The sequence below is a fragment of the Charadrius vociferus genome, unplaced genomic scaffold, assembly GCF_000708025.1.
Source record: "Charadrius vociferus isolate BGI_N301 unplaced genomic scaffold, ASM70802v2 scaffold806, whole genome shotgun sequence".
Lineage (NCBI taxonomy): Eukaryota > Metazoa > Chordata > Aves > Charadriiformes > Charadriidae > Charadrius > Charadrius vociferus.
The window spans coordinates 1,818,308-1,843,112 of record NW_009649038.1 but is presented as its reverse complement, the minus strand read 5'-3'; the positions used below and the strand labels follow the sequence as shown (position 1 = coordinate 1,843,112).

The 24,805-nt window shown below is 36.1% G+C and overlaps 1 protein-coding gene across 1 annotated transcript in view; it reads right to left on the bottom strand.

The window, feature by feature from the left end:
• The window catches only part of PRSS12 (protease, serine, 12 (neurotrypsin, motopsin)), a 43,055-nt gene that overhangs the window by 12,451 nt on the left and 5,799 nt on the right, over positions 1 to 24,805 (bottom strand). Inside the window, exons 2-9 of the mRNA XM_009887903.1 lie at positions 21,406 to 21,544; positions 18,958 to 19,136; positions 16,675 to 16,825; positions 11,819 to 11,997; positions 11,026 to 11,167; positions 9,839 to 10,035; positions 6,567 to 6,708; positions 481 to 686 (exon numbers count right to left, since the gene is read on the bottom strand). Coding sequence (XP_009886205.1) covers positions 481 to 686; positions 6,567 to 6,708; positions 9,839 to 10,035; positions 11,026 to 11,167; positions 11,819 to 11,997; positions 16,675 to 16,825; positions 18,958 to 19,136; positions 21,406 to 21,544 — 1,335 coding nt within the window. The remainder of the gene's footprint in view (positions 1 to 480; positions 687 to 6,566; positions 6,709 to 9,838; positions 10,036 to 11,025; positions 11,168 to 11,818; positions 11,998 to 16,674; positions 16,826 to 18,957; positions 19,137 to 21,405; positions 21,545 to 24,805) is intronic.

Below are 24,805 nucleotides of genomic sequence, written 5' to 3'. Positions count from 1 at the left end.
TTTAGATTAGATCTTTTGATTGTGGTCACAGAGCAATTTACACATTTGTGCTTTGCTTCTCAAGTGTAGGATTTTTTATAGGGTTCTTCCTTACTTCATGTAAGCGGAAGGAGAACTTGGCATACCACATAGGTCTCAGTCCTCAGCTGAAGATAACCTATACCTTGAAAAGTTGAAAGGCTCTGTCTAGGTTTTTGCATTTTCATGTCCCACGTACAACTTGAGAAACATGGCTGCATAAACTATGGTAGACAAATACCTGGTATCATTTGAATAGTCTTTATGATTCCTTTGCGCAGCTGGCACAGCAGTAAGATCACACAGTATATTGGCAGAGAGGACTTCCCACCACTTTTGTTTCTGTAGTTCTTTTGATATAACCACTTTGTCTGTGAGGTGGGATTGTTTATGCCCATCTCTTCCTGCCATGACAGTTTCCCATCCCAACCAGTTGGTCTGCCATTCACAATGGGGCTTCACCTTTATTGCTGTTCCCAGGGGCCTTCTTGCTTAGGTGGTCACAGATTACCCCCGCATCCTCGCTGTGACGGCAGTTGTGCATCCCAATGTCCTGCTTAATGCAGTCTGCCAAGGATCTCTCGTTTCCTGTACATTTCACATTATCCACATGGATCGGGCCTTTACCTTCCCCAAAATATGCCATTGTTCTTGCTCTAGCCGGCCCTCTGGAAACAGAGTGTATTTTTTGTTATTAACCATTTTGAGGCATTATTCTACATTTTACTCGACTGAAATATTTCAGAGTGAGTAGTGAAAGAGGTTTCATTCAAAGTCCTGTCACTCTTTTGCATGACAGCTTTTCTTCTCATTGCCTCTGTTACTCTGCTAAGTAGAAAAAAAAAGTGTAACAAAATTGCTACAGCTCATTAATATTAAAAAAGTGCTTTGATGTATCTCGTTAGAAAGTGCTATGCAAAGTATTTTCCATTGTAACAGCATTACAAATACCTATAAAGCAAAATATGTCAAAGCTGCTTGTTCATAATCTCTTTAATCCTCGTATAAAATCAGCATCTGTGAATACTAAAAATAATTTGTTCTGGTCTGATTCCCTCAGAAAGATGGGCCAGTTAAATACAGTATGTTTGCAGTGTAGTAGGAGCTATGATTTACAGATCTAGTAGTGGTTAATGGTTATTAACCTGTTTCGTTATCTTGCCATTTTTAAAGTGCACCGCACAGTTGAGTTCTAAAACTGTAATGTTAATTGGAGAAGGACTGAAGCCAGTTCAGTTTGTGCTTGTGTGGTATTGTCATACATAGGCCTCAAGGCACTTTACAAAGAAGGTCAGTTTGATAATCCTATGCTTGTATAAGGATAACCATCAAACCTAAGTATTTAAATATCAGACTTAGAACGTTTTATCAGGGTTTGAGGTCCTCATCCTTATAGCTTGTCTGTAATGCCATGTGGCTTAAGCAATGACCACAATTGTCAGTTGTGTGAAAGATCTCTTTTGAATGGTGAACTTTTTTCCCAAATGAGGGAGTGGATGAACAAGTGCAATGAAAATCCAACATAAGTTGTGCATGCAAGCATCGCATTTGGTGACTTTGTGATGGATCTTTACTTTCAATTACTTAGGATAATGCTTCTTAATATATAGGTAGATGGTTTGGTGTGTGTGGTTTAAAAGCCAGAAAGAGTTGTGAGTGGGAGACCACCCAACCGCTATACAGAGAGGTGGGGCAGGAAGCCACAGCTGCTTCTAGGTGTGTCTGAACTACAAGTTTACAAATCAGTTAACAGCAATTTATTGATATTTTATTGTGATAAGAATATACCGAATTCTAGATAACTAAAATGTTGCACTGTATCATAGGTTTCCATTTGAAAGGTTATGTTATAATTGCATATTGTAAAAGACAGTACTATGTGTACAAAAGAGTAACTGCATATACAATGAAATGCTGGAGTAGAGAAATAGAATTTAACAATGAAAATGTGTTAGGCAAGAAAGAATTTCCCTCCCTTTATGCCTCTTTTTATACCTCTCAATATTTGCAATGCTGGGGAAGATAGGTGAGAATGGCATAAAGAGTTTATATCCCTTTATCAGCTAGGGATTGTCTGTTGGGGGTTGGGGTTTTCTGCACACAGAAAACCTTGCCTGTTTGGATTTTTTTACCATGTACTAAAGGGTGGACAACAGGCTTTCTAAGTAGGGAATGTTGGTTATAATGCATGAAATGTAAAAAGCCAGGAAGGAGAAGCATGTAAAACATCTGACAGAGATGGTACCACAAGGTCAACTGTCCTTACACATTTTTAATTTCTATGGGTAGTATGTATTTACCAGATAATCCAAAGCCTTAAATGACTTTGCAACCAGTATAGGACAATCTTTGCCTAATGAGTTTAGTATGATTTAAAATGTCAGTCACAAGCAATGTGTCTCTTCTTGCTCCAAATATTTTTCTTTTGTGAATGATTCTCTGATTACAGACAACTACAAAAAATGTTCAACTGTCTGATACCTGTGGGCAGCTGATGTGTCCGTGTGTGCTGTTACGAAATAGTGAGACAGTACAGGCACTCATTGCAAAATCTTACCTGGTTCTGGTATCTCTATGTCAAAAAACAAAGTTTCTGCTTTAGGGCATTGCTGTAAAGTTCCTGAGGATATTGAAAACTAGTTTGTGGTGAATCACTAAAGTATTCTTAACCTTTCCCAGAGAAGTATTTATTGCAGTTTAGTATAGAATTGTCTCTGCAGGCTCTTACCAGCTACTTAATAAAGGCATTGCCTCCGTTGGCTTAGCAGATGAATGTCAAAGAATACTCTGCCATCTATGAGGTCGCATATGGAAATATTTTAGGTGAAAAGAGATGTAAAGAGACAAAGATGAAGGAAGGAACCTAGTGCGTATGGATTGCAATCATGCATTGACATGAACTGAATCACAGGACTTGGACTGCAGAGACTCTTCATACCTTTATATGAAAGCTATCTATCTCTTACTGTGCATCAGTAATCTCTCAGTTTGCTGGTAATTGCTATGAAAGGTGTGTCCATACCCACTCTTAACAAAAGAAACCCATGATTTAAATGGAACAACTACCAGGAAACAAATGTGAAAATCGTGATATTCTAGAGCAAGGAGCACAGCTTAGTAGACAAAATTATTTCATGTAATTGGGAGATCTCTAAATGTAGAAGTGTTAAGTTTTCTGTGTTTGGTACATGTTGGAATGTACTCTTACAACTGGTTTTAGTCCACCTGTAATGAAGGTATATGTGTCCCTTAATTGCTGCTTTCCAGGCCAGCTGTTTATGCACAGATGACCAACAGAGAAACAACCTTTTTGCTTGCTCAGATCTGTCCCTAGAGAGAAGGGCGGCTTCAGGTCTTATGCCCTAGCTTTTCTCAGACACAAGGCCATACACAATAACATGCTGAGCTCTTCAGATTCAGTATTACCATTATTGGTAATACTGTTAATCAGGAAATCCAGTTGATTAGTATAGATGGCCAACTACCCTAGAACGTTTTTTTCCCTGTAGTAGATAATTTTTGGAGCACTAATGGCAGGATATTTGTTCATTTGAGGGGGGAAAGGGGATAGGGGGGCTCGTTCTTATAAGCCTGTCCTAAATTAAATGGGGTCCAATTTTGCTGGGCCACTTAATTCACTAAAATGCAAGAACTTCTAAACCCATTATTTGCTCTTTACTCATTGTATCAAAATATTTTTGTATGTTAAACCCAATCACATAGTAGGTAGTACTTCAGAAAAAAACCACTAAGTTCTCTTAGTGTTTACGTTGCCACAAATAGACTTCGATTAGGGTGCTGTTGATTACTTTTATGTTTTCAAGACTGGTTTTAGCCAATTAGTAGAGCTGTTTTCTAATGTTCTTTATATTATGTTTTTCTAACATTAATCATGGATTTGACAAAGTGTCTCAATGAGACATCTTTAAAACTAGTATTGCTTTGAACCTAGTGATTTTGCCAACTCGGGGATTTTTTTTTATTTCAGTCTCAGAATGAACCCTAGTAAATGGCTGAGGATGTTCCAAAGCAGGATTTCATAAAATAAATATACAGATAAGCATTGACAATATGAATAATAAATGCAGGAAAAACTCAGTCCATTTTCTGTGTTTATCCTTTACATACGTAAGTCTTCCTTTTTAAGGCAGTCTTTTCTCCCATTTGTAATAATAAATGTGTGATTTTTTATTTTTTTTTTCCCTGCCAAGGAATGTATTTCCCCAGTAGGAAAGACTTGAGAATTAAACATAGTGTTGTAAAGGGAGTTGAGTGATACTGTTTAGTTCTGTGATCAGTCTTAATGAAAACTGATGTCAATTTCAGGAGTAGGTTTTTTTTTAATTCCTCCCAGGAAAATGTCATAATGGTGTTTATTGCTAAAGAAACAACAGTTGTCAACCCTCAAGCTCAGGTTCATGAACCCAGAAGCTTTGGAACAGTCAAATCACCACTGAATATAACTTGAACTTCAGCAAAAAGATCTGTGCATGAACTCCTAGGCCCAGAAGCAATTCCAGCTCATCAGTGCATGTAACAGCATAGTCAGGTTTATGGAATGCAACTGTCTAGACATAGGGTCACCAAGATCCAGCATTTCCGACAAGCTCTCCCAATTTCTGGAACCTAATTTTAGATTTCTAAAATGTGTCTATCCCTAATCCTTCAGGAAACATGTGCTCTGTTGTATCCTATAATCTTAGCCCCCGTTCAGACATGACACAAACTGAGAATCCAGACAACTGTCTGTCCTTGCAGAGATTTAAAAACAGAAGGTGGGGATAAGTCGTTGAATTTGATCATCTGAGGGAGATATATAAAAGGCCAGAGAGGCTGAGGATAAAGCAGACTGAATGAGTGATTCAGTGGGAGATAATACAAGTCAAGTGTTGTAGTTTTGAAGCCATGGTCTACTGGTACTTAATAAATAGGTTTTACTAAACGAATACCAGACGGTTCTTAAAAGGCATATATTATGTGTTCAGACATAATTTGATGATACTTGGTTGCACAAACTTTACATTGTTAGATACAGCAAACGGATAACATGATTTGTATTTCTTAAGCTCAGATTTCTTTACAGGTACACTCAGAGAAGACATTTCACTAGTTTCCTGTTGTATTTCACTAGTGTTCTGGATATTTTACAGCTCATATTAGTGCTGCTATTTAGATGTCTGCCCTATAGTTGTTATATCTTTACTGCGCTTAGCTATCCAGAAAAAAAATTGCTTAGGAACGATGTAGACCTGATTAAGCAACTTCGTTCAAAAGTGACACATACATATTGCGGTGTTTTTTTAATGAGAAGGTGTTTTTGTCCTGTCAGGTCTACTCCTATATTAAATGAAGCTTACTCAAATTACTGTCGTGCAGGCCAAAGCCATAATCCTTTGTATAACAGTTTTATCAAATCTCCAAGCTTGGTCAAGTCAGGCCAGATGAGTAAATGAAGGAAAAAAAAACTGTGAAACTAGGAATTCAGTAGCTGGTGTGCCTACATCTGAATCTGCAGATATCATATCCACACCTTGTGACAGTGAACACTTACCTGTTGCTGTATTTCATTAAAAAAATTAACGGTTATGTTGGAACCTATAAGGATTTCAAAGTCATCATTAAGGTTCACAAAAGATAAGTATTAGCAATATGCAAAATTATACCTTGCAATGAAAATGGATCAGTATCTTTTTGAAACAATGCAACCATTACCTCTGAAATTTTATTTTCTATGTATACTGTAACATCAAATCACTAAAGCACTAGAATGTAGGTTCCTTAAGTTGTTCTGTTTGTACTAAAGATGACTCTATAAAAATTGTGATATGAATGAAAATTGTCACTTAAGTATGGTAAAACACAGAGCTTTCGCACAAAATCAAATACAAAACAGAGAATCTGCATGCTTCACAGAATATGTAATCATCTCTGCTGTTCTAGATGTTTAATATTAGTTTCCCTCATTTTTTCCAAATCTGAAATTTCACTCAAACTGCTTAAAAACTTTTAGAAATCTGAAAACCAAAGGTGAAAGAAGTAAATTAAGAACAGTTCCAGTAGCAAAGAGAACAGAGCAGATACGCTATATCAAATTCTCAGTTACATTAGTGCAACCAAGTGTAAAAAAAGTAAATTAAAAAATGAGTGTAATATGTTTGTATCATATAGACACACAGAACCATAAATGACAAATAAAATACAGTATTTAGTCAATAGCTTAATAAGTTGGAATATTTAACTTCTAAAAAAATATTTAATAATTAGCATTAACTTGCATTTCAGTTGCCACTCAGACTGTGGTATGCCTTTGAATACTAAAATTCTTTTTCCCAATTATGCTAGTTAATGAATACTCCTTTTGAAGACATAGCCATAATACTTCTTATACGAATGGTGTAAATACACTTTTCTAAAAGGATGCAAACAAGTTTTAAAAGGCATATTTTATCTTATCAGACATATGTTGGTGATACTGGGTTGCAGAAACTTAACATTTTTAGATGCAGCAAATAGATAACTTGAGAAAGCAGCTTAATGAGTTTTCTTACTTGTAGCCAAGCTGTCGACAGACTACAGCTGCATCCTTATCAGACCATCCATCATCACAAATGGTGCCCCACTGGCCATTGATAAAAATCTCTACACGTCCTTCCTTCTTATTCTCACCATCCATCAGCCTGATGGGAGGACCTGGGAATAAATTACTGCTGTCAACTCACAACAACAGAAGCGAGAACTAAGTACTTTAAGTCATTTTCATCACATTCAGTGTGTAGGGTCAATGGTGCTTATGTTCAACGTGGCTAAAAATCAGCTGTTAAAAGTAGTCATATTTTTCCTAGCTGGCAAAAGGAAACAGTTTGTACTAATTACAAGACAAATACGAAATACTACTGTATTTTGAGTTCTTCTGGTTCCTTCCTTTCATACAAATATGTGACATAGCTTAGAGTTTAACCACAATAGGCACAGAACAGTTCTCCCCCTAAAGGCAGAAGACACCTGAGATATCTTTGATATGATACGCGTACAAGCTGGACACATTTTCCTTGCAGAAACTTTATGGGTGAATTTAACTATATCTCAATTCATAAATCCATTCTCAAACTGGTCGCTACCACTCCTCTTAACTGTTATTTCAGCAAAAGTTGCAGCTTTGTGTTGAACTTCAGTTATTACTTAGCTTTATGCATGCTGTTCTGTATTTTGTGTGATAGCATAATGTTCTACAGCATGTTATTCTAGACTAATGCGTGATTATTTTTCTAGCAATTTAAATTGATTGCTTACTCAGATATTTTCATAATACAAAATCTCACTTATGTAGATTACTCAGACTTAATTAATCATGGTTCGTTCAGTGCTTGGCCTGTGGTTAAATTTTGAATCATTAGGCAAAGTATTTGATTCTCGCTTACATTAAAACTGCTTTATAGCATGCAAGCAATGCAAGTAGCCTTAAAACAGTTATGAATTCTTCTGAGGCCTCTCTATAATGTTTAAGTGAGAATCATCTTCTATTTTTTAGTATGTCATACTTTATAATCCTTAATACACTTAAGAGAGTTTATTTTTAGAATAATTGGAAAGAATGTTCCTCATTCTTCTACTCTGTTCCTAATCTTTTCCAAATCTGTAAGGATGAGAAATTACTTAGTTGTGCTCTTAAATAAAGCAATATTTTGAGACATTAGAATTTGATATTTAGTTCAGATTAACTTAGGGTATGAATAACTTTAGTATACCAAACCTTACTCTGGATTAGAGCTAGTTAAATCTGATCTAATTCATTAATTAAAAGAGGAAAGATTTGAAAACAAAATTAAAGTCTGTTTGCTTCAAATGTCATTTAAAGCATATGGTTTATACTGGAGTTTGTACTGTCTGGACAGTTACATGAATTGACTTCTGTGACTTTCTGTTTAGCTACATTGTCATGATCTTACATACTAAACAAATGTTGTTGTAGTTATTGTAGTGTATTCTATCTTATTTTTAGTGTTTCTTAATATCTGTATTTCCCCAAGCCATATAATCTACTAATTTCTCATATTTTTCATCCTTAGAGGGAGAAAAAAGGCTTTTTCAAATGCTGGGAAGTAAATGGAAACAATAGAGTCTTTGTCCACTTTGCAATCGGAAATCTCGAAGGAAATGTCAGATACACTGTCTTCATTTTCTTGTTGAAATGATGTGTTATTCTGCAAGAATATGATTTAGGTGAAAATTATATTACCCAGCTAGAGGCATGGGAAGTTAAAGTATATTAAAGTCTAGTTATTTTATTGCTATCTCATCTTCTTGTGTTTTAGGAAAAAAAATATATATATATGAGTGCAAAATTTATATAAGTTTCTGGTAATGGGGGATATGAGAATGTTGCCATATGGATGCATTTAACTGAACCAGACCTTCTTCAGCTAAGATTATATTTTATAGGAATTAGAGCAAAGCAACACAGATGGTTTGCATCTGTAAAGACAGCGGTCGTGACTTGAATTCCTGTTATTTTTGGTCTGAGAAAATTCTTTCTACCAAATATGATTTGACATCATCTACGCATAGTGGAACTGTACCACAACATAAAACATTCATTGGATTGTGAGAGATCAAAAGATCTATAAAGGAAAAGACTATAAAGAGAGAGAGACTAGAAAAGTACATGTGGAATTGCTGATTGTTGTTATAACAGGTAGCAATGTCGTGCAGTAAATCCATGTCTTAGTTTGCAGGATAGACCTTCAGTTTGTAATTTCCAGAGAACTTCAGGCACCCAGGCATACGAATCCATTATGTTTCAGTAGAAGCTGTGAATCTAACTCCACTAGATTTTTTTTTTTTTTTAAATTCTAATTTCAAAATTGACTAAAATATACTTAGGTAAACTAAAGAATATCAGCAACAATTTTGTAGAAGGCTACCTATTGACAAGCTGCAAACTTTGTATGTAACAAATTTTAAAAATGAAACTTTTTCAGAATTGCTGAGTGACCCATTGTTCCCCTGTAATCTTTACTGTGCATACCTGATAGTCAGAATTCTTGTTTAATTATTTACATGTGGATTTCCGAATCTTTGGAATTCATTTGTATATATTTTGTTCTGCAGTGCCACTGTGTAATTAGTATTTTTCTCTCATTTCTTTTCTTATCTGTCTTGTTACTAATTTTTTTCATACAAGTTTGTAGGCTTTTCGACATTGGAACTGTCTCTTAGATCTGTGTTTGTAGTATCATTCTGTCCTGGTCAGCAAGTGGGGCCCATTCACCCAGGCACAATCTAAATGATAGGCAACAGTAATACGGAAATAATTTCATGCTTCTCACCCTTCCTTCTTGCTATCGCTGAACTTCCCCTCTTTCTCTGTATCTCTTTTTTTTTTGGATTGTCTGAATGTGAGGCCATAGGAGAATATACTATTGATTTATATTCCTCAGTGCTTGGGTACATCTCCAGCTTTTGAAAGCATTATAACAGTTACTTAGAACTTGGAGAGTGTAGGTTGAAATGCAGTGTGCCATTAGGAAGTGCTGAATAGGTCTAAAATGTGGTGAAGATTAAGAGAACAGCATCTCTGGAATCTGACTTTGTTACCGTATAAATTTGTGTTGATCTTTAATGTTCTGGATGTTTATGTTCCTTTAAACAAAGCTTAATTACTTCCTGTAATCTTCAGAAGATTACAGCTATTTTCCCTTCCTGTTCCTTCTTTGCACACATCTGCCAAATATCAAGATTTTGAGCATCCTTAAGTATACTCTACTCAGATCTGCACCCACCGCAATACTCAAAATGTGACTTTACCAAAGAGATGCCTTACCAAGTGAGAGTTTATGGCTGTCGCTATCTGGATGGCAAATGAGTCTGACATCTTCCTGATGGTTGCAGTCGTGCTTTCCCCACTCTCTCCTTGAGCACTGCAGAAGGTTTGTCTCCTTCCCGGAGCAGCTGACATCGTCCAACCAGATGGGCCCAGAGCTTCCTTCTGAGTAGCTCTCAGGTGCACTTTTTCCATACCTGCATAACATGTATACATAACGTTTTGGTCCACAGTGTTCAGAGGCCATGTGATACTTAAGCACTAGAAAGGAAATAAATTATTTCTAAAGAATTGTCTCTAGTAGTAACAGTAAATAGTGTTAACCATGACAGAGCAGGTTCAGTTAGCGTTCAATTCAATGAGAGCAACATATGCTGCTTCTTTGGTAATGGTTTTTTAAGGAGTTACCGTTACATTAATACAAACTTGAGCATGTAATACCTTTGATTAAGGCCTCCCTTCAACCAAGCATATGGCTGTCTCACTGACTTTGAGACTTAAAGCATGTTCTTAGTATTATATGTACATTTAAATGTGACAGTCTGGGGAAAAAGGAGACAAAATTATTTTTTTTTTCAATGTGACCTGTTATAATCTGAAGGCAAGATGGCAATCACCTAGTGAGAGTGTATCTTTGTAGCCACAGTCAGTAGAAAAGTAGTGAAGAGTGAATGCATGGAACTGCAGTGGGATTTTTTCTAAAATTCGCTTTTCAATACATAACAGTGTTCCAGGGCCAGACTGTGGGTTTTTCTGATCTAGATCCAGAAGGCTTGAAATGTGAAAATATACCTTGAAAATGTGATTTTAATGACTCAATGACTTCAACAAGCAAAGATTTTGAAGAATCAAACATAGGCAAATAGAATACAACAAATCAGCTTTTCTCAATAGCATATATTTATAGCAGATGATATTAATTCATCTCAGCCAAAAATATGATTGGAAGAAACTCGGCGAATAATAGCTGCTGAGTCACAACCTCAGCTGAAGCTTTTTCTTCTACCTAAACTGAGGCCGTAAATATCTCTTTGAGACTGAGGGAAGCAGGCTTTAATGGATTTTAACTCAGTAGTTTCTATGAAGCAATCAGCTAATATTAAAAAAACAGACTATATAGGGTTAATGTAAATTTTGTCATCATTGTCAAGTCAGAGAGTCAGATATCTAATATCAAGTAATCTTACTTAAATCCCAGCTGCCGGCAAACCACCTGTGTATTCAGCTCTGTCCACCCATCATCGCAGATTGTGCCCCACTGCCCAGTGTAATAGACCTCCAGGCGTCCCTCATGACTGCCTTTCCCACTTGTTAGTCTTAATGCACCATCTGTGTCATTAACAAGTAAGGAAAAACAAAAACAAGAATCAGTTTTTCTTAGGTCCAATTATTTGTTCTAAAACAAAATTAGTAACATTGCGTTTACTGCATCTAGTCAGAATATTAGACTACTAAATCTAGTGCTGAGCACTAGGTATCATTTAATGAGAAGATGAAAGAAATGCACCTTGTCAGCTGTGAAGTGTTGCATAACGCAGTAACTTAAGTGCAAGAGAAATAGCACAAGATATTGATCCCCCAAGCCCTTATTAAATACCAAGTCTGCAGACTCCATGGACTCTGATTGCATTATTTCACTGTATATACACCTGATCTTTTTCTTCATATATTGTTATTTCCCCTTGCTTTTATGCTGAAATGCTTACTGCCGTTGATAGATGCGATATACAGTTAAGGCAATGCCCCACATAGTAAGTGGCAGTTAGCAGGTTACTGAGAAACCAAGGCTTTGTGTTGAATAATGAGATTTTCGGTACCTGTAAAATTTCCATAGCCAACAGCTGGTTTGGTTTGATACTGCCAGAACGCTTTGTTGCTCTGGGGTTTTGTACATCTGCAAACTTTGAAAACTCTCTTTCCAGAACTGTGAACTCTGCATTTGTCACTGTTGTCCTGTGTGATTATTGGCAACTGAAGTACCTGTCAGAGGTGTGCAGGAAACACCAGCATCTTCTTTGTGGCCGCAGTTGTGTTCTCGCCAGGAGCTTTTTGGACACTGTTCTATCGATAGTTCATTTCCCGTGCACTGCACTTCATCCAACAGCACAGGGCCTGAGCCTTCCCCAAAGTAAGCCTGGCTCCATGCCTTGGCAACACCCCTGTCAAAATGTAAGCAACAGCCAGTCAGGAACAAGCAAGCTGAAGAGTCTAGGATGCACTGGGAAGAGCTAAAATATTGCATATCCAGCTTCTAAAAGAGCAGATGGGACTGCCTAAATAGCCACTGCACTGGTAACTCCCAGTGCAGCCTGCACTGGGTCATATAATGGGACATGGTTCCACAGTCAACTTCAGTGTCAGCTGAGGCCATGGACGAACTTAACCATACCATTTCCACACCTCCACAGTTTGAACATATTTAGAAAATCAGTTTCTATTGGTTTGTATCTATGAGATTTTCCTTTTCTGTCCCTTTTGATCTTTAAGTATAACTTCCCTAGAAGAGCTTATAGATGTACAGCTTGGGTATGAGGATTCTAATTTTATTTTCCAGTTAATGTTTACATGTAGTAAAAATAATCCCATATATATTTCTACAGTGACTTTCATCTGTTGTCCTCAATGCACATGAATCAAATCTCAAATACCCAGATGAGGCACGTAAAAGTGATTGTTCCCCCTTTAGTCGTGTAAAAACCACGGCAAAGAAGTCTTAAGTGACTTGAAAATGTCATACCACCAATCAGTGGTAGAAATAAGAACAGAAAGCAGACCAATGACTAGCCTTGTGTGTGTCACAGTCTTTATGTCAGCACAGAGGATTTTGAGCACAAAAACCTACATAAATTGAAAACACTCAATTGTTTCAGCATTACAGAAATTATGCAGTGTTTAACACTTGATGATCTATCAGGATTTTTCCAATTCTATTTAAGATACTGTGTCTTTCATATGTAAACATTTTTCATGGTTTGGCTTCTTTCTGCTCAATAGTTTCTCTGTTCATATATCCAGTCTAGTTTTCATAGGAGTATTCTCAATATCTGTCGTCTTTTTCAACTTGTAAGATTGAAATGCCTATCTAAAAATTTTACTATAATGAATTACCTATCGAAAGGATTAGTTTAAATTAATTAACATGCAGTTTGGAGGCAGGGCTCTATACTAATTATTAATTTGCTTTCAAGAGAGTTTTCTACTACCAGCCATATATTGTCACATAACACCTAACAGGAACGGTATGTTCAGCTTATACTGAAAACATGACAAGTCTTGACTATTTTGTTTCAATATGTAATCATTCAAACTCTTAACTGGCTTTTGCAATTGTGTCAGAATAGTACGTTGCTGTGATTTTTTATTTTTTTTTTAAAGTAAGTTGCAGTAGTTCACATTTTTAAGACACTGACTCATTAATCCATGTATGGATTTAGATAGACGTGGATTTTATTTCTAGTGCATTGTACAAATATGTAACAATCTCTGTTCTTTCCTTTTATTAAAAGGCAAACTACTAAATTTACAATGAGCAATCATACAAATTCTTGATAAACAGTAAAGGGTTATAGGAAAAATAACAGCAGTAAGAGGCTTATAAAAATTAAATTAGGATCAGGAAAATGTTCTATAAGAAGGAAGGATGTGGAAATTCATGGTAGACACTGTGTAGATGGTAGCGTTCAGTAAATAAAAGCACACACAAGAAAGGTAAATTAATGTGTTTTGCATTTTCATTTTGTTTAAAAACAGTTTGTTTTTCATATTTTCAAGCTAATGTGCTTCATTAATCTTGAAAAGGCACTGTTAATTTGCAGGCTGATTCTTTGATGACGAGATGCCCTCTTCAAGTGGTGGTGAACATGGAAAATATCAAAAAGCAGGTCTTATTTACTCAGTAGGGAGAAGTTATAATCTGCGATTGCTTCAGTGAAGCAGGTAAGCAAATAAAAAATATCGTCAAATGCTCAGCAGGCAACATTTTAGCAAAACACATAGCTTCAGTCTGAAGTTAATACCTCGTTTCTGAGAGATTTTTAATTAGACATTACCTTTTCTCCCAGATGAACTTGCGAATTCCAAATACCGTATTAACAGATGTCTTGCTCTAATTTTTTTTCCTTTAGCAATGATAAGAACTTTAATAAATTGAAAATTATTTTTTCCCTGAGATTTGCAAACATTTCCTGATTATCCTTACTGTATTTTCATTTAGTTTGTTAAGTAACCATGCATTTTTATATATAGCATTAATTTACTGAACGCTTGTATTTTGCAATGCAGGAATTGGGGGAGAAGAGTGAAGTTCTCTATCTCTTGTATTTCATAAAGAGCTGCTTTTCAAACTGGTTGAAATTGTGAATGACTATATAGTAAACTAAGAAAATATAATCCATAGGATACACTAAAGGGTAATACTTATTTCAAATCTAGGTATGCCATTTATATTTAAGCATCTAAATAAACAAAAATGTCTTGGTTTTCCAGTGTATCTTTCTGAGGTACCAAGATAGGCTCCGTGAGTTCTCAGCACTTCACGCTATTTTTGTAGAATTGAATAAATATGGACTGAAGAGCCTACTTTCAGGATACCAATTTTTATCAATATTACCCTAAATATATTAAGAGGCTTATTACAGAAAACCTGGTGTACTGGTAGTTTTTAAGATGATTGTACTTTGGAACATTTATACGTATAAGATAAATTACCTTCATTTAAGTTTATTGAGTAGTATTTGCATGTATACCAACTTTACACAGAAAGAAAATTCTCATACATAGCTTCCGTTTCTTGTATTTTTTTTAGTTCTGATGCTGGTACAAATGTATAGACAGTGTTAGAAAAAAAAATCCTCATTCATTGAGAAGCTGGCTGCAATCAAAGAGATAATGCTTGACTACTCTGAATGTTGAAAACAAATTATACCATATCTAGTAAGATTCTGTGGAGGTCCAGTAAAGCAGAGACCGCACGTTCCATTGCTATAAGGATGGCAATTTGTATCAAGCAAAAAGTATTTATGAAACCAAATAATAAAATAAATTATCATTACTTTTCACCTATTAATGGTAGATTAATATTCTGAAGTTTTATAGGAGTGCTACAGAAAAGCTGAAAGGGTGTGGGAAGCTACTTAATGAGATGCTTTATTTTACAATTTATGGCAGGTTTCCAGATGGATTAACAGTATGCAAATTTAGATTATTTTTATTACTTCATAACTGGTCTGCTGCCACTGTTGGTAAAATTTCACTTCACAGTAATGAGCGTCTTTGTCAAGACATCTTGATCACTTGAGAAATTCTGTAAATCTCTAGACATACTTCAAAAAGATCTAACACCCTATTAATACAATTTGTTTACTCAGAAAAACTAATTAAATTGGAAGCATCTCAGAACTGCAGTTCTGAACATTAAATATAAGTCATCAAATGTTTTAATGTCATCAGTAAGGAGGCAGGTTAAGAGCACAACATTTGTCCCTAGTATACAGAAATGTAAAGCATAGCTTACTAACTCCCCAGACTTATTAATAGTGGCCCAATTCAAAAGCAGAAAAAGCCTGTAAGAAGATAGACTTTCTATTAGGTATTCCCAATTGAAAATGTACAGGAATATAGAAATATAGCATAAACTAAACAGTGGAAGAATGAAAATGTGTTGTCAGAGGAGCATGTTGATTCCAACATGGCTCACCAGGAGATCTAGAAGCTTTTTAAGTACCGCACAGTTCTCATCCTTTTGAGCTAATTTGTGTGGCACCAGCAGTCCAAGGCCTCAGTTTCACATTATAAAACAAGTACATTCTGGGAGCCCCCCATTAATGCCACAAAGCTTGCTACCTTCAATGCCACTTCTTTTAATAAGAATGCCACTTCTTTTAATCCCAGCAGGGTTGCACAGGCGAGTTCTTTTCCATTCTCCTCTGTACTGACCTGCTTAGTTCTCATCCAGTCTGTGTCAGACATAATCCCCTTCTCCTCCTTGAGTTTATGTCTTCTCTGCATCTTGCTCCTCATTCTTTCCTTCTTCAACCCATCTGGCGCTTCATCCCAATTGTCCCCATCTCCTTCCTCTCTGATCCAGCAGTTCTCCTCTTTGCCTCCCATTTCTGCTGCATCTTTCCCCAGATACTGAATACTTATCTTGTGTGTTGTATCAAAATCACCCCCGTCTGTTCAGAAGAGTAGCAGGAAAATCCTGTTCTGCTGCTGTGACTATATTATGGACCATGCTTAGTTCAGACAAAATTGCTGACAAGCTTAACTGTCAAAACTTCAAACAGATCTCTACTCAGTATATGCAAACTGACAATCTTCAGAGACTTGTGACTTAAACAAATCTTGAGAGATTCTCAGGCATGCCAAAAAACTTATCCTTTCTGACAAAGCAGTGCTCTTAACTCCAAAGCAAGGAGGCTGTTAGACTTGTCGGTAAAATGGATGTAAGGATTTTAACAGTCAAAGCACTGTTAAAGTCCTCTTGACTGTAGAGTCAAAAACTTCCTTTTCTTCATCTACAGTTTTTGATTGAAACTTTACTGAAATTGTAGTGAGTTTTCCCTAAAAAGTCAGCATTTATTGTGAGATATATACTTTGTCTCTCCTACAGACAAAATTGCCCCCATCACATGACACTGAAAACTGGATCCTACAAATCAAAGTTCCAGGGAATTGAAAGTAATGGTGCTGTACCTGAACCTTCTATAAATAAACTTAGTTACTGCTTCAAAGTATTAGTGTGATTTTAAAGGAGCATCTTTTGACAACTCCAAGCTATGCATCTGGTTAACTCTCCCACTTTGTGGCTGTAGTAGAAAATATGTAGAAAAACAAACCCAAGGCCAAGCTGCCGACAGACAACTTCAGCATCTGCATCATCCCACTGATCATCACAGACAGTCCCCCACTGGCCAGCATGGTAGACTTCTACTCTTCCTTCATGAGCGTTCCTCCCACCAGCCAGCCGGATCAGAGTAAAGACAGGGGCTGTGATGAAACATAGAATATAGGAAAAGGTCATTTCTTTCCCAGAATGTTATCCAGATAGCAAAGGAAAAAGAAGATGCCTTAATGGTTTCTCTGACATCACTCAAGAACCACACTTTCTTTTTTCTAGTTAGATGGTAAACCTGAAATTAAACTTCTTAGAAATGAGTTCTCCTAAGCTCCACTCTCAGTAATTGAAGAATATTATACAGACAAGTAACCATACTGATCTTGAGTTACTTAAGTGTCAAAGCGTTCACGAATACTTAGGGCTGTAAGGCCAAATACTACAGTCAGAAGAGCTGCATCTCTAACAGTAAGAGCAAAATTGGCTCTGTAGAGGCTTGGTCCCAGAGGGTAAAATCTGAAGTAAGAAGCAAAAATTCTTTCTTTGCCACAGAAGTAGAAATTCATCCTCATGTTTTCTTATTACACTGCTCCAGTCAGAGCAGTGAAATCTCATTAACTGTGGAGTCTCACTTTAACTGTGTAAGTATTGTTCCCTTCCTCTTTCTGAGATACAGTTTGATTTTTGGTCTTTTCAAATCATTAGCCCTTTTCTGGTCCAGTAAGAAATTGTTTCGAAAGCATCACTTCTGCATGAAGCTGTAATAGTGGAAACAGCTTAAACCATATAAAAAAAAATCGCTGCAGTATTTAAAAGGTTGTTTTAAAGTTTCACCATATCTAGCATCTGAATGATTTGAAACACAATTAATTTTTGTGTAGGCCTTCCAACCAATTAATGCTACTATTTCATCTATTTCTTGGCTTAAAAAAGGTAAATGGAGGGCATTTCTCCGATTTCATCTTACTATTTCATAGGTATGAAATCTGACTTTTTGTAACTTAAAAAGACTAGTTGCAGTAGAAGCTGCAAAACGTGAAGGCTTCATCTAGTCTCCTGAAACTCAGGATCAATTCAGATATCCTGGACTCTGAATTACTGATGAATTTCCTTTCAGCATTATTGAAAAAGAAAACAGTCCCTTAATAAATTTGTCTAAGCAAAACAAAGTTTTCTGGTGAAAATGTCCATAAACAGAAGGAAAACCTTATGATCTAAAAGTATAATTTGCAAATTTATAGTTTTCCATCTCTTTAGGCAAAACTGTTTCTCTTGCTTTGGTCTGTCAACTTGTCTCCTACCTTACAAAAGATTCTCTATGCTATAGTTTTCTAAATTAAGACCAAAATGATTTTTAAAAGTCATTTATCAAAATATTCCTCATGAACAGTGGAGCTTTAGGACAAAAATACATCTGCCTTTGGATATGAATGTAAGTAGAAGAGGAAAGGCAACACAGAGCTGGCTGCAGCTGTACATGTTTTAGTTAAAACTGAAGAGATTGCCATTGCCAGCTCCTCAGTACTGCCAACCTAGCCTTCATCAAGGTCAGCAATATCTTATATCTGATGGTATAATTGCCCATTTAGGTGACATTTATCATGTTTATTAAAATAATCTGAAATACCTTAAAAACGTTAATATTTTTTTTCCTAACAACATCATTTTGACTTTTGTGAGTGATATGGGAGGCAGCACATCGTCAGCTGGGAAGACTTGGACCTGTTTTAAATGTATGCAGAATAGGGCAAAAACTTTGCAGTTCCTTGTGTGATGTCATCCATATTCACAGTAAGAAATGTCATCCCAACACTGCTGTAGCAAAGAAGGCATAGCCTATTTGTGAAATTGCTGGCTCCTCCCTACTGTTCAAGAAAAGCTAACAAATTGACATGTAGCATGTGCAGCTAGCAAAGTCAACTTCCAAGTAGACAAATAAATTAATAAATAAATAATTTTTAATGAAATGTTTAAAGGAAATGTGGGGGGAAAATAATCCTACTTTTACAGCCAGAGATTCTCACTGCTTCACCCTTTCTCACAACCTATATCTCAAAGCAATAATTTGCTTGTTGATTATGGAAAGGTAAAAAGTGGTTCAGCTAATGGCTGTTTGCACAGCATAGAGGAACTTGAAACAGTTAATGATGCGATGATTCAATCTGTTTAATCTCCCGTTTCAAGACATCTTAGTATTTTTTTTTCTAATTTAATAATGGGTAATTATTACTACGTCTATTTAAATAAGGTAAGGAGTTAACCAAACCATATGTATTTTTTTTACCTAGGGAAGAGCTACATGTGACAGCAGCTGCCATTTTTTGAGGACACGTTCCATCCTGCCAGATGTCTTTTTCACATAACAGTATATTTTCTTCGTCACCACGACAACGCACTTCACTCCAGTAAACAGGAATAAGGCCCAGTCCAGAAAACGGTATGTGTTTTGCTGTACCTTTTTCACTGTAAGAAGAATAATCAGGATAGGACATTAGAGTGGGAGAGGAGGGGAAGTGGAACATTTTCTCATATATAAATCTTGGAGTAGAAGACAAAGGGCTTTCTTCAGCAGTGTAAATTCATCATATTTTCATACAGTTCAGCATTGTCTTCTGCACAAAGAAAAGTAACAGTTGTGACCCTGTTCTCACCATTTTGTTGTGGGATATTTTAGTACAGGGCTTGTGTTGCTGCAGGGCCAGTTACATTCCTGTTCTCCTGGTTCTTAACTACAAAAATCAACGGAGTCCACAGTCCATAGGTGAATCTACAGTACCATCCCACTGCAGTTATACTTCCAGGAGAGGTACTGCTAACCAGCCTTTCACCCTTACCCTCTCCTTTACTCCATTAAAGCATACCAGTGCTCTGCCCATACACATGTCATATAATATGGTTGTGACCATGGGGCAGTGAAACCACCTCATATTCCATTAGATCAGGCCCGTGTCCATTATTCTCTATTCAGCCATTACCATCCATCCAGAACATTTGTAAGCAGCTTCCTTTCCTTCCCATACTGAATCTGCAGCAATAATTATTGAGCCATCTTTTCTTCCATATAATGCCCAACAAAATTAAATTAAAAACAAAGCCCAAATATTGTGAAATAAAAGTAACAGATAGATGGAAACACCTGAAGAGCACCAATAATACCTAGTGAGTTCACCATATGATATGTAGATCCAAATTTCTGCCAAATGCTCACGATAACAGAAACTTTCAGCTACTGTTTGCTTGAGGCTTTTTGGCCTAGATTCAGATTTAAGCCATTTCTGTTGAAAAGACCAAACCATTCACCCGTATCGCTGAACTACTTTTGCTAATAGCAGTCTTGTTCAACTGAAATGTTTAGGATATGGAAAGCAAAAAGAACTTAGATGAAAATGAGGAAAGGAGACGTTGCACATAGACAGCTGAAGTCATAAGCAGAATCACGGCCTCCAGATGGCTGAACTTTTATCTCATCTAATCCTCATATTTTTATAAGTTGGCATGGTGTGTCCAGATTAGTACTGAACATTATAAAACAGATTTAGTTCTGGCTAGCAGTCTTAAAAAGTGGAATAATCATTAGAAATGTCACAGTGCAAGTAAGCTATAAAAGCCCCTTACTGTTTGTAGCAAACAAAATCACTACTTTGGTATGTGACAAGAACTGTTAGAAAGGCAATAAAGCCAGCCATGCTTTGTGGCTTATTGAGACAGTGCAAACTGATTGGGGTGCTAAGGGGGAATATTCAGGTAATTTGGTTGCTAACTTGAACAGCATTGATTTTTTAGAAGCTGAAATTGCATTTCATTTTTAAAACTCCCTTTTGCTATATGCATTTTCTTCTTTACCTCAGTTTCATCTCACTATTACAATTGCAGTATCACTATAGGCATTATCTAGAGTTTAATAACCAAATTATGCTCAAGGGTCCTGTTGATTAACTCCATTCTGACAGCAGTGGGAAGTGGTGGTCAATGAGGACAATGCAGGGACTTTGAACCTGTCCAATATTACTATAACTGTAAAATGTTTCCATGAAAATGTAAAGCTGCAAAACTTGTCTTTTGGGTTTTGTTATCGGTGTGCAACTCTGAAAGTAAACCATATTAATTATCTAGCTAGATGAAGATGTGCACAACAAAAATACAGTATGTTCCAAAAACCTAGGATGAGTCCCAGGCAATTTTTGGCAGGATAGAATGGACGATTAGAAGGGTAACCCCATGCTCCTGAGAACCGGGAATTTTTCTATGATTAGGAGCCCATGTAGAGTCTAATTCTAGCCACATTTACATTTTTATAGATTCAGTAACTTCACTGGAGCTGTTCTTAGTTGATACTTACGTAAGTGAGATCAGGATCAGACCTTATATTTCTGCCCTTGTGGACATCTCCTGGATGTCTAGTAAAGCAGTTTTTCTTTGCCCTAAGCTTTTCTGACCTGTTCACACTTTTCACTTTGAAAGCAAAGAGTATCTACCCTGGTCTGCTCCTCTCCAGATCCCATATGCAGCTTTCACATGAAATACTGATTCTCACAGCAACCTCTTTGAACTGCAGTGCAGTTGAAGGAAGTGAAGAATTCTGGGAAGAACAACTTCAACATTCAACAACTTTCAAACAGAAAAAAACAATCATCAAACACAAAAAGCCCTCAGGATTTGCAAAAGAGATTGTCATTTATACTGAAACATCATTAAAACAAGTTGACCTATTTTTACGCAGACTGAAACTTACCCAAGTGCAAGCTGTCGACATACAACTGTTGCATCATTATTGTCCCAATGGCTCCCACAGATTGTTCCCCAGAGTCCATTCAAATAAACCTCCACTGTGCCTTCAAACTCATTCTTGCCACCCTGGAGTCTCACTGACCCTAGTTAAAAAAATAAAAAAATTAAGCCTCCAAGATATTCTATTGCTCAATTAACGTGTTACATACAAGAGACTCAGAACGTGATTTTCCCACTGCAGAGGGAGTTCCTGTTTCATGTATTCCATCTCTTTCCCCTTTGGGTGAGCTGCTTCTAAGAAGCACTCTGGCACATCTGACATTCTTATACAGTGATATACAAAAGGAGATAACCTTATTTTAACCATTTTGCTTCTTATACTGAAATTACATCACATTTCTGATCCTTCTGATGCTATAACTTAGTAAAAGATCTAACAAAAAAAAGTATGTATAGGCTACACATAATATTTAAATGCAGTTACCTCTACCTAAATGAGCAAAAAGTATATGTGTGTATATATATGAGTGCTATACTTCTATCTTCCACATAATTCTATCCAACTCAAGGGAATCAGAAAATAACCACATGGATTGCATAGCTTTTGTTCTGACCCATGTAACATTATGCATGTCATGGATGTCAGCAGTTTATTTTAGCTAAAGAATGCATTTGTTCATACTTGTTCTCAGACAGAAAAACATTGGAGGTAGCTCTATTAATTCATGAGAGGTCTTTACCAAATTCTCAGACAAAACAAGCTAAAAACATGAGGGATCATGGAAAAGAAGTGAAAAAAAGAGTCTGCTTCTTGAGAGCTTCAGAACACAGATATCCAAGAAAATGAACAGATTTTGCGTTTTTTTATTACAATCGTTTTACTTGAGATGCCAGATGCATCTGCTGTTGAAGGTCGCCAAGTGCCTTGGGAACTAAAGGTGGGAAAAAGCTGGTCATAGGTATAATTCTACAGAACTCTACAGAAGCACAAAAAAGAGTCATAACAGAGCAGTAATTCAACATGAAAGAATACATTTCTGTTAAATTATCAAACATAACCTAATTGTATGCATTAGTGTTGCCTGAAATCTCAGTTAATCCCTCTGTCTCTCTCCTGTGATCTACTTAAAATCAGAAGCTACACCATCATCCAGTTTGCAGGGTTTTCAGCAAGGGGAGAGAACAGTTTGTTTGTGCCTGCATTTCATTGTGTATGTGTTCATGTATGTGTAAAAAAAAAAAAAGTAATAGGTAGATCCAGTTTTTCTTGCACCTTTCACTGAGATTGTGTCCTGGTTATAATTTAGTTCAGTATATTTTATAAAACCACAAAGTCAAACGACTGCCAAATAACTCGAGGAATTAATTAACCTCAATTTTAAAATTAACACGTTTTGTGTGTTCCTATTTGCCTCCTATTTAATTCCTCAGCAGTAACTTACTGTGCAGTAAATTACAAACAAAACTTACGCAACTTTTGTTAGAGTGAGCTATCATTCTGAATAGAGGATTATTAATGAGGTAATTGTGACAATACTGTAGACAAGTTGCACATTATTTATCTGTCTGTATAATTTTTCTCTTTGTGTTTTTCTGTCACATACAGACAGTGTCTGGAATTTTGTTTATTTCTGCTCTTCACCAGACTTTTGTATAGACTATTCTTTTCACTTGAAACATCAACTACAGTCATACCAAAGTGATTCCTGACATACCAGAAAGCAATTTTGAAGATGTCATCTCCAAAAATAAGTTTATTTTCGTACATGATTGCTTACAGTTCTGCATGACACCTACTGAAACCAATACAGTGTTTCCTGAGTACACATTACACCATATTTCTCTTCAAATATGTGAATAATGGAGTACTTGAAGAATAAAATTCTCTTCTAAGGTCTCCATGGCAGGATTTGGCTCACTCCTCTTTCTGTATTTACAAAATTCCTAAGGACAACCGTGGAAGAATTTATTAACGTACACAGAGCAAAAGATAGCACAAGAGATAACTTTTGCAAGTAAGAAACTCTTTTTTCCAACAATTAAAAATGAAAGAAATCTGAAATCCGTTGCATCTCTGGTAAAAGCCTCAGGAAAGAAATTTGAAAAGAACAGAGTTCTCGCTGTGGACACATACCATTAAATAAAGAAAACAGCCTTTCCCTCGCCACCCACTCCTAAAGAACCCCGGGTGACATCTGGTCCCTGTTGTAGTGGGAAAACGCACTACTGTTATCAGTTGGTAAGGAAGGGAAAATGACTGGAAGGGACAGTGCCTCATTTCCATGTGCCTATGGGAAAAGACATAAATGAAAACAATAAACGAGGGATTTTTTTTTAAATTCATCTAACAGCTCAACAAAATATTTTGGTTTGCCTTTTTCCTGTAGATTTACAGCTGTGTATAGGAACACCAATATTTTATGAAGGGTAGTAGCATTCATAACAGACCTTTGTTCATCTCACAAGAAAATACAACAGAGAACCAGCTTCTGTCGTATAGAAGAGAAAACACACAAGGTGATTGTTAAAGGTAATTTTGTAAAAGATTTAAAATATTCTTGATTTTCACTTGATAAGTATATCTAGAAAGAAATAAAAAGAATGCCTATTTTTACATGCAACTAATACTAAACCTTTTATTATGCCTACTGTTTAATAGAGTTAACTGAATATATGGTATAATAATTCTAACATGCTGTTTGCATTGACTCAGTACTCTTCTCATAGAACAGTATTGATGTCTACAGCTATGATTAACCTAAACCATCCAGGGCAAAATCTAGCATTCTCTCCTCAAGCAAAACAATAAGTAAAACCATTTAAAAAAAAAAAGAATTGAAAACCCTTTCAAAGGTTACTATCTTTAACGTATTTTTCTAAGGCTAGTCTAAGTGTTTGTAGCTCAGTATTTCAGCACTGTATCCATCATGACACAGTATTTTTTTCATATGCACTTTGAAGTATGTATCAACCTATATCATATAACGAGTCATAATTATGTAGCAAACAAATCAAAGAGCACACTAATGAGAAAATTATTTCTCTGTTGTTTGCTCAAAATGTTGAGCTATTCAGACCTGGTAGTTATTTTACTGGATCAAGAGATACATGAGTTACTGTAACATGGATACCTCATAAAACAGAACTTTAAAATACAGACTTTTTCAGTAGCTTATTTTTTCTTTCCAATAGATAAAACTCTGACTTCATAATCTGTGTTTCATGTATAAATTGATCATAGGGAATTGCAAGATGACCAACATTACCTGCAGACGTGTGTTTATGCTGTATTACCAAATATTTATTTATTACTGATGATTCAGTCTTTGTTATTAAGACTGTTAAGATCTTAATTGCAAAGTAATCAGTGTTTGCATTGTTAAAATGACCAGGAAACACTCTTT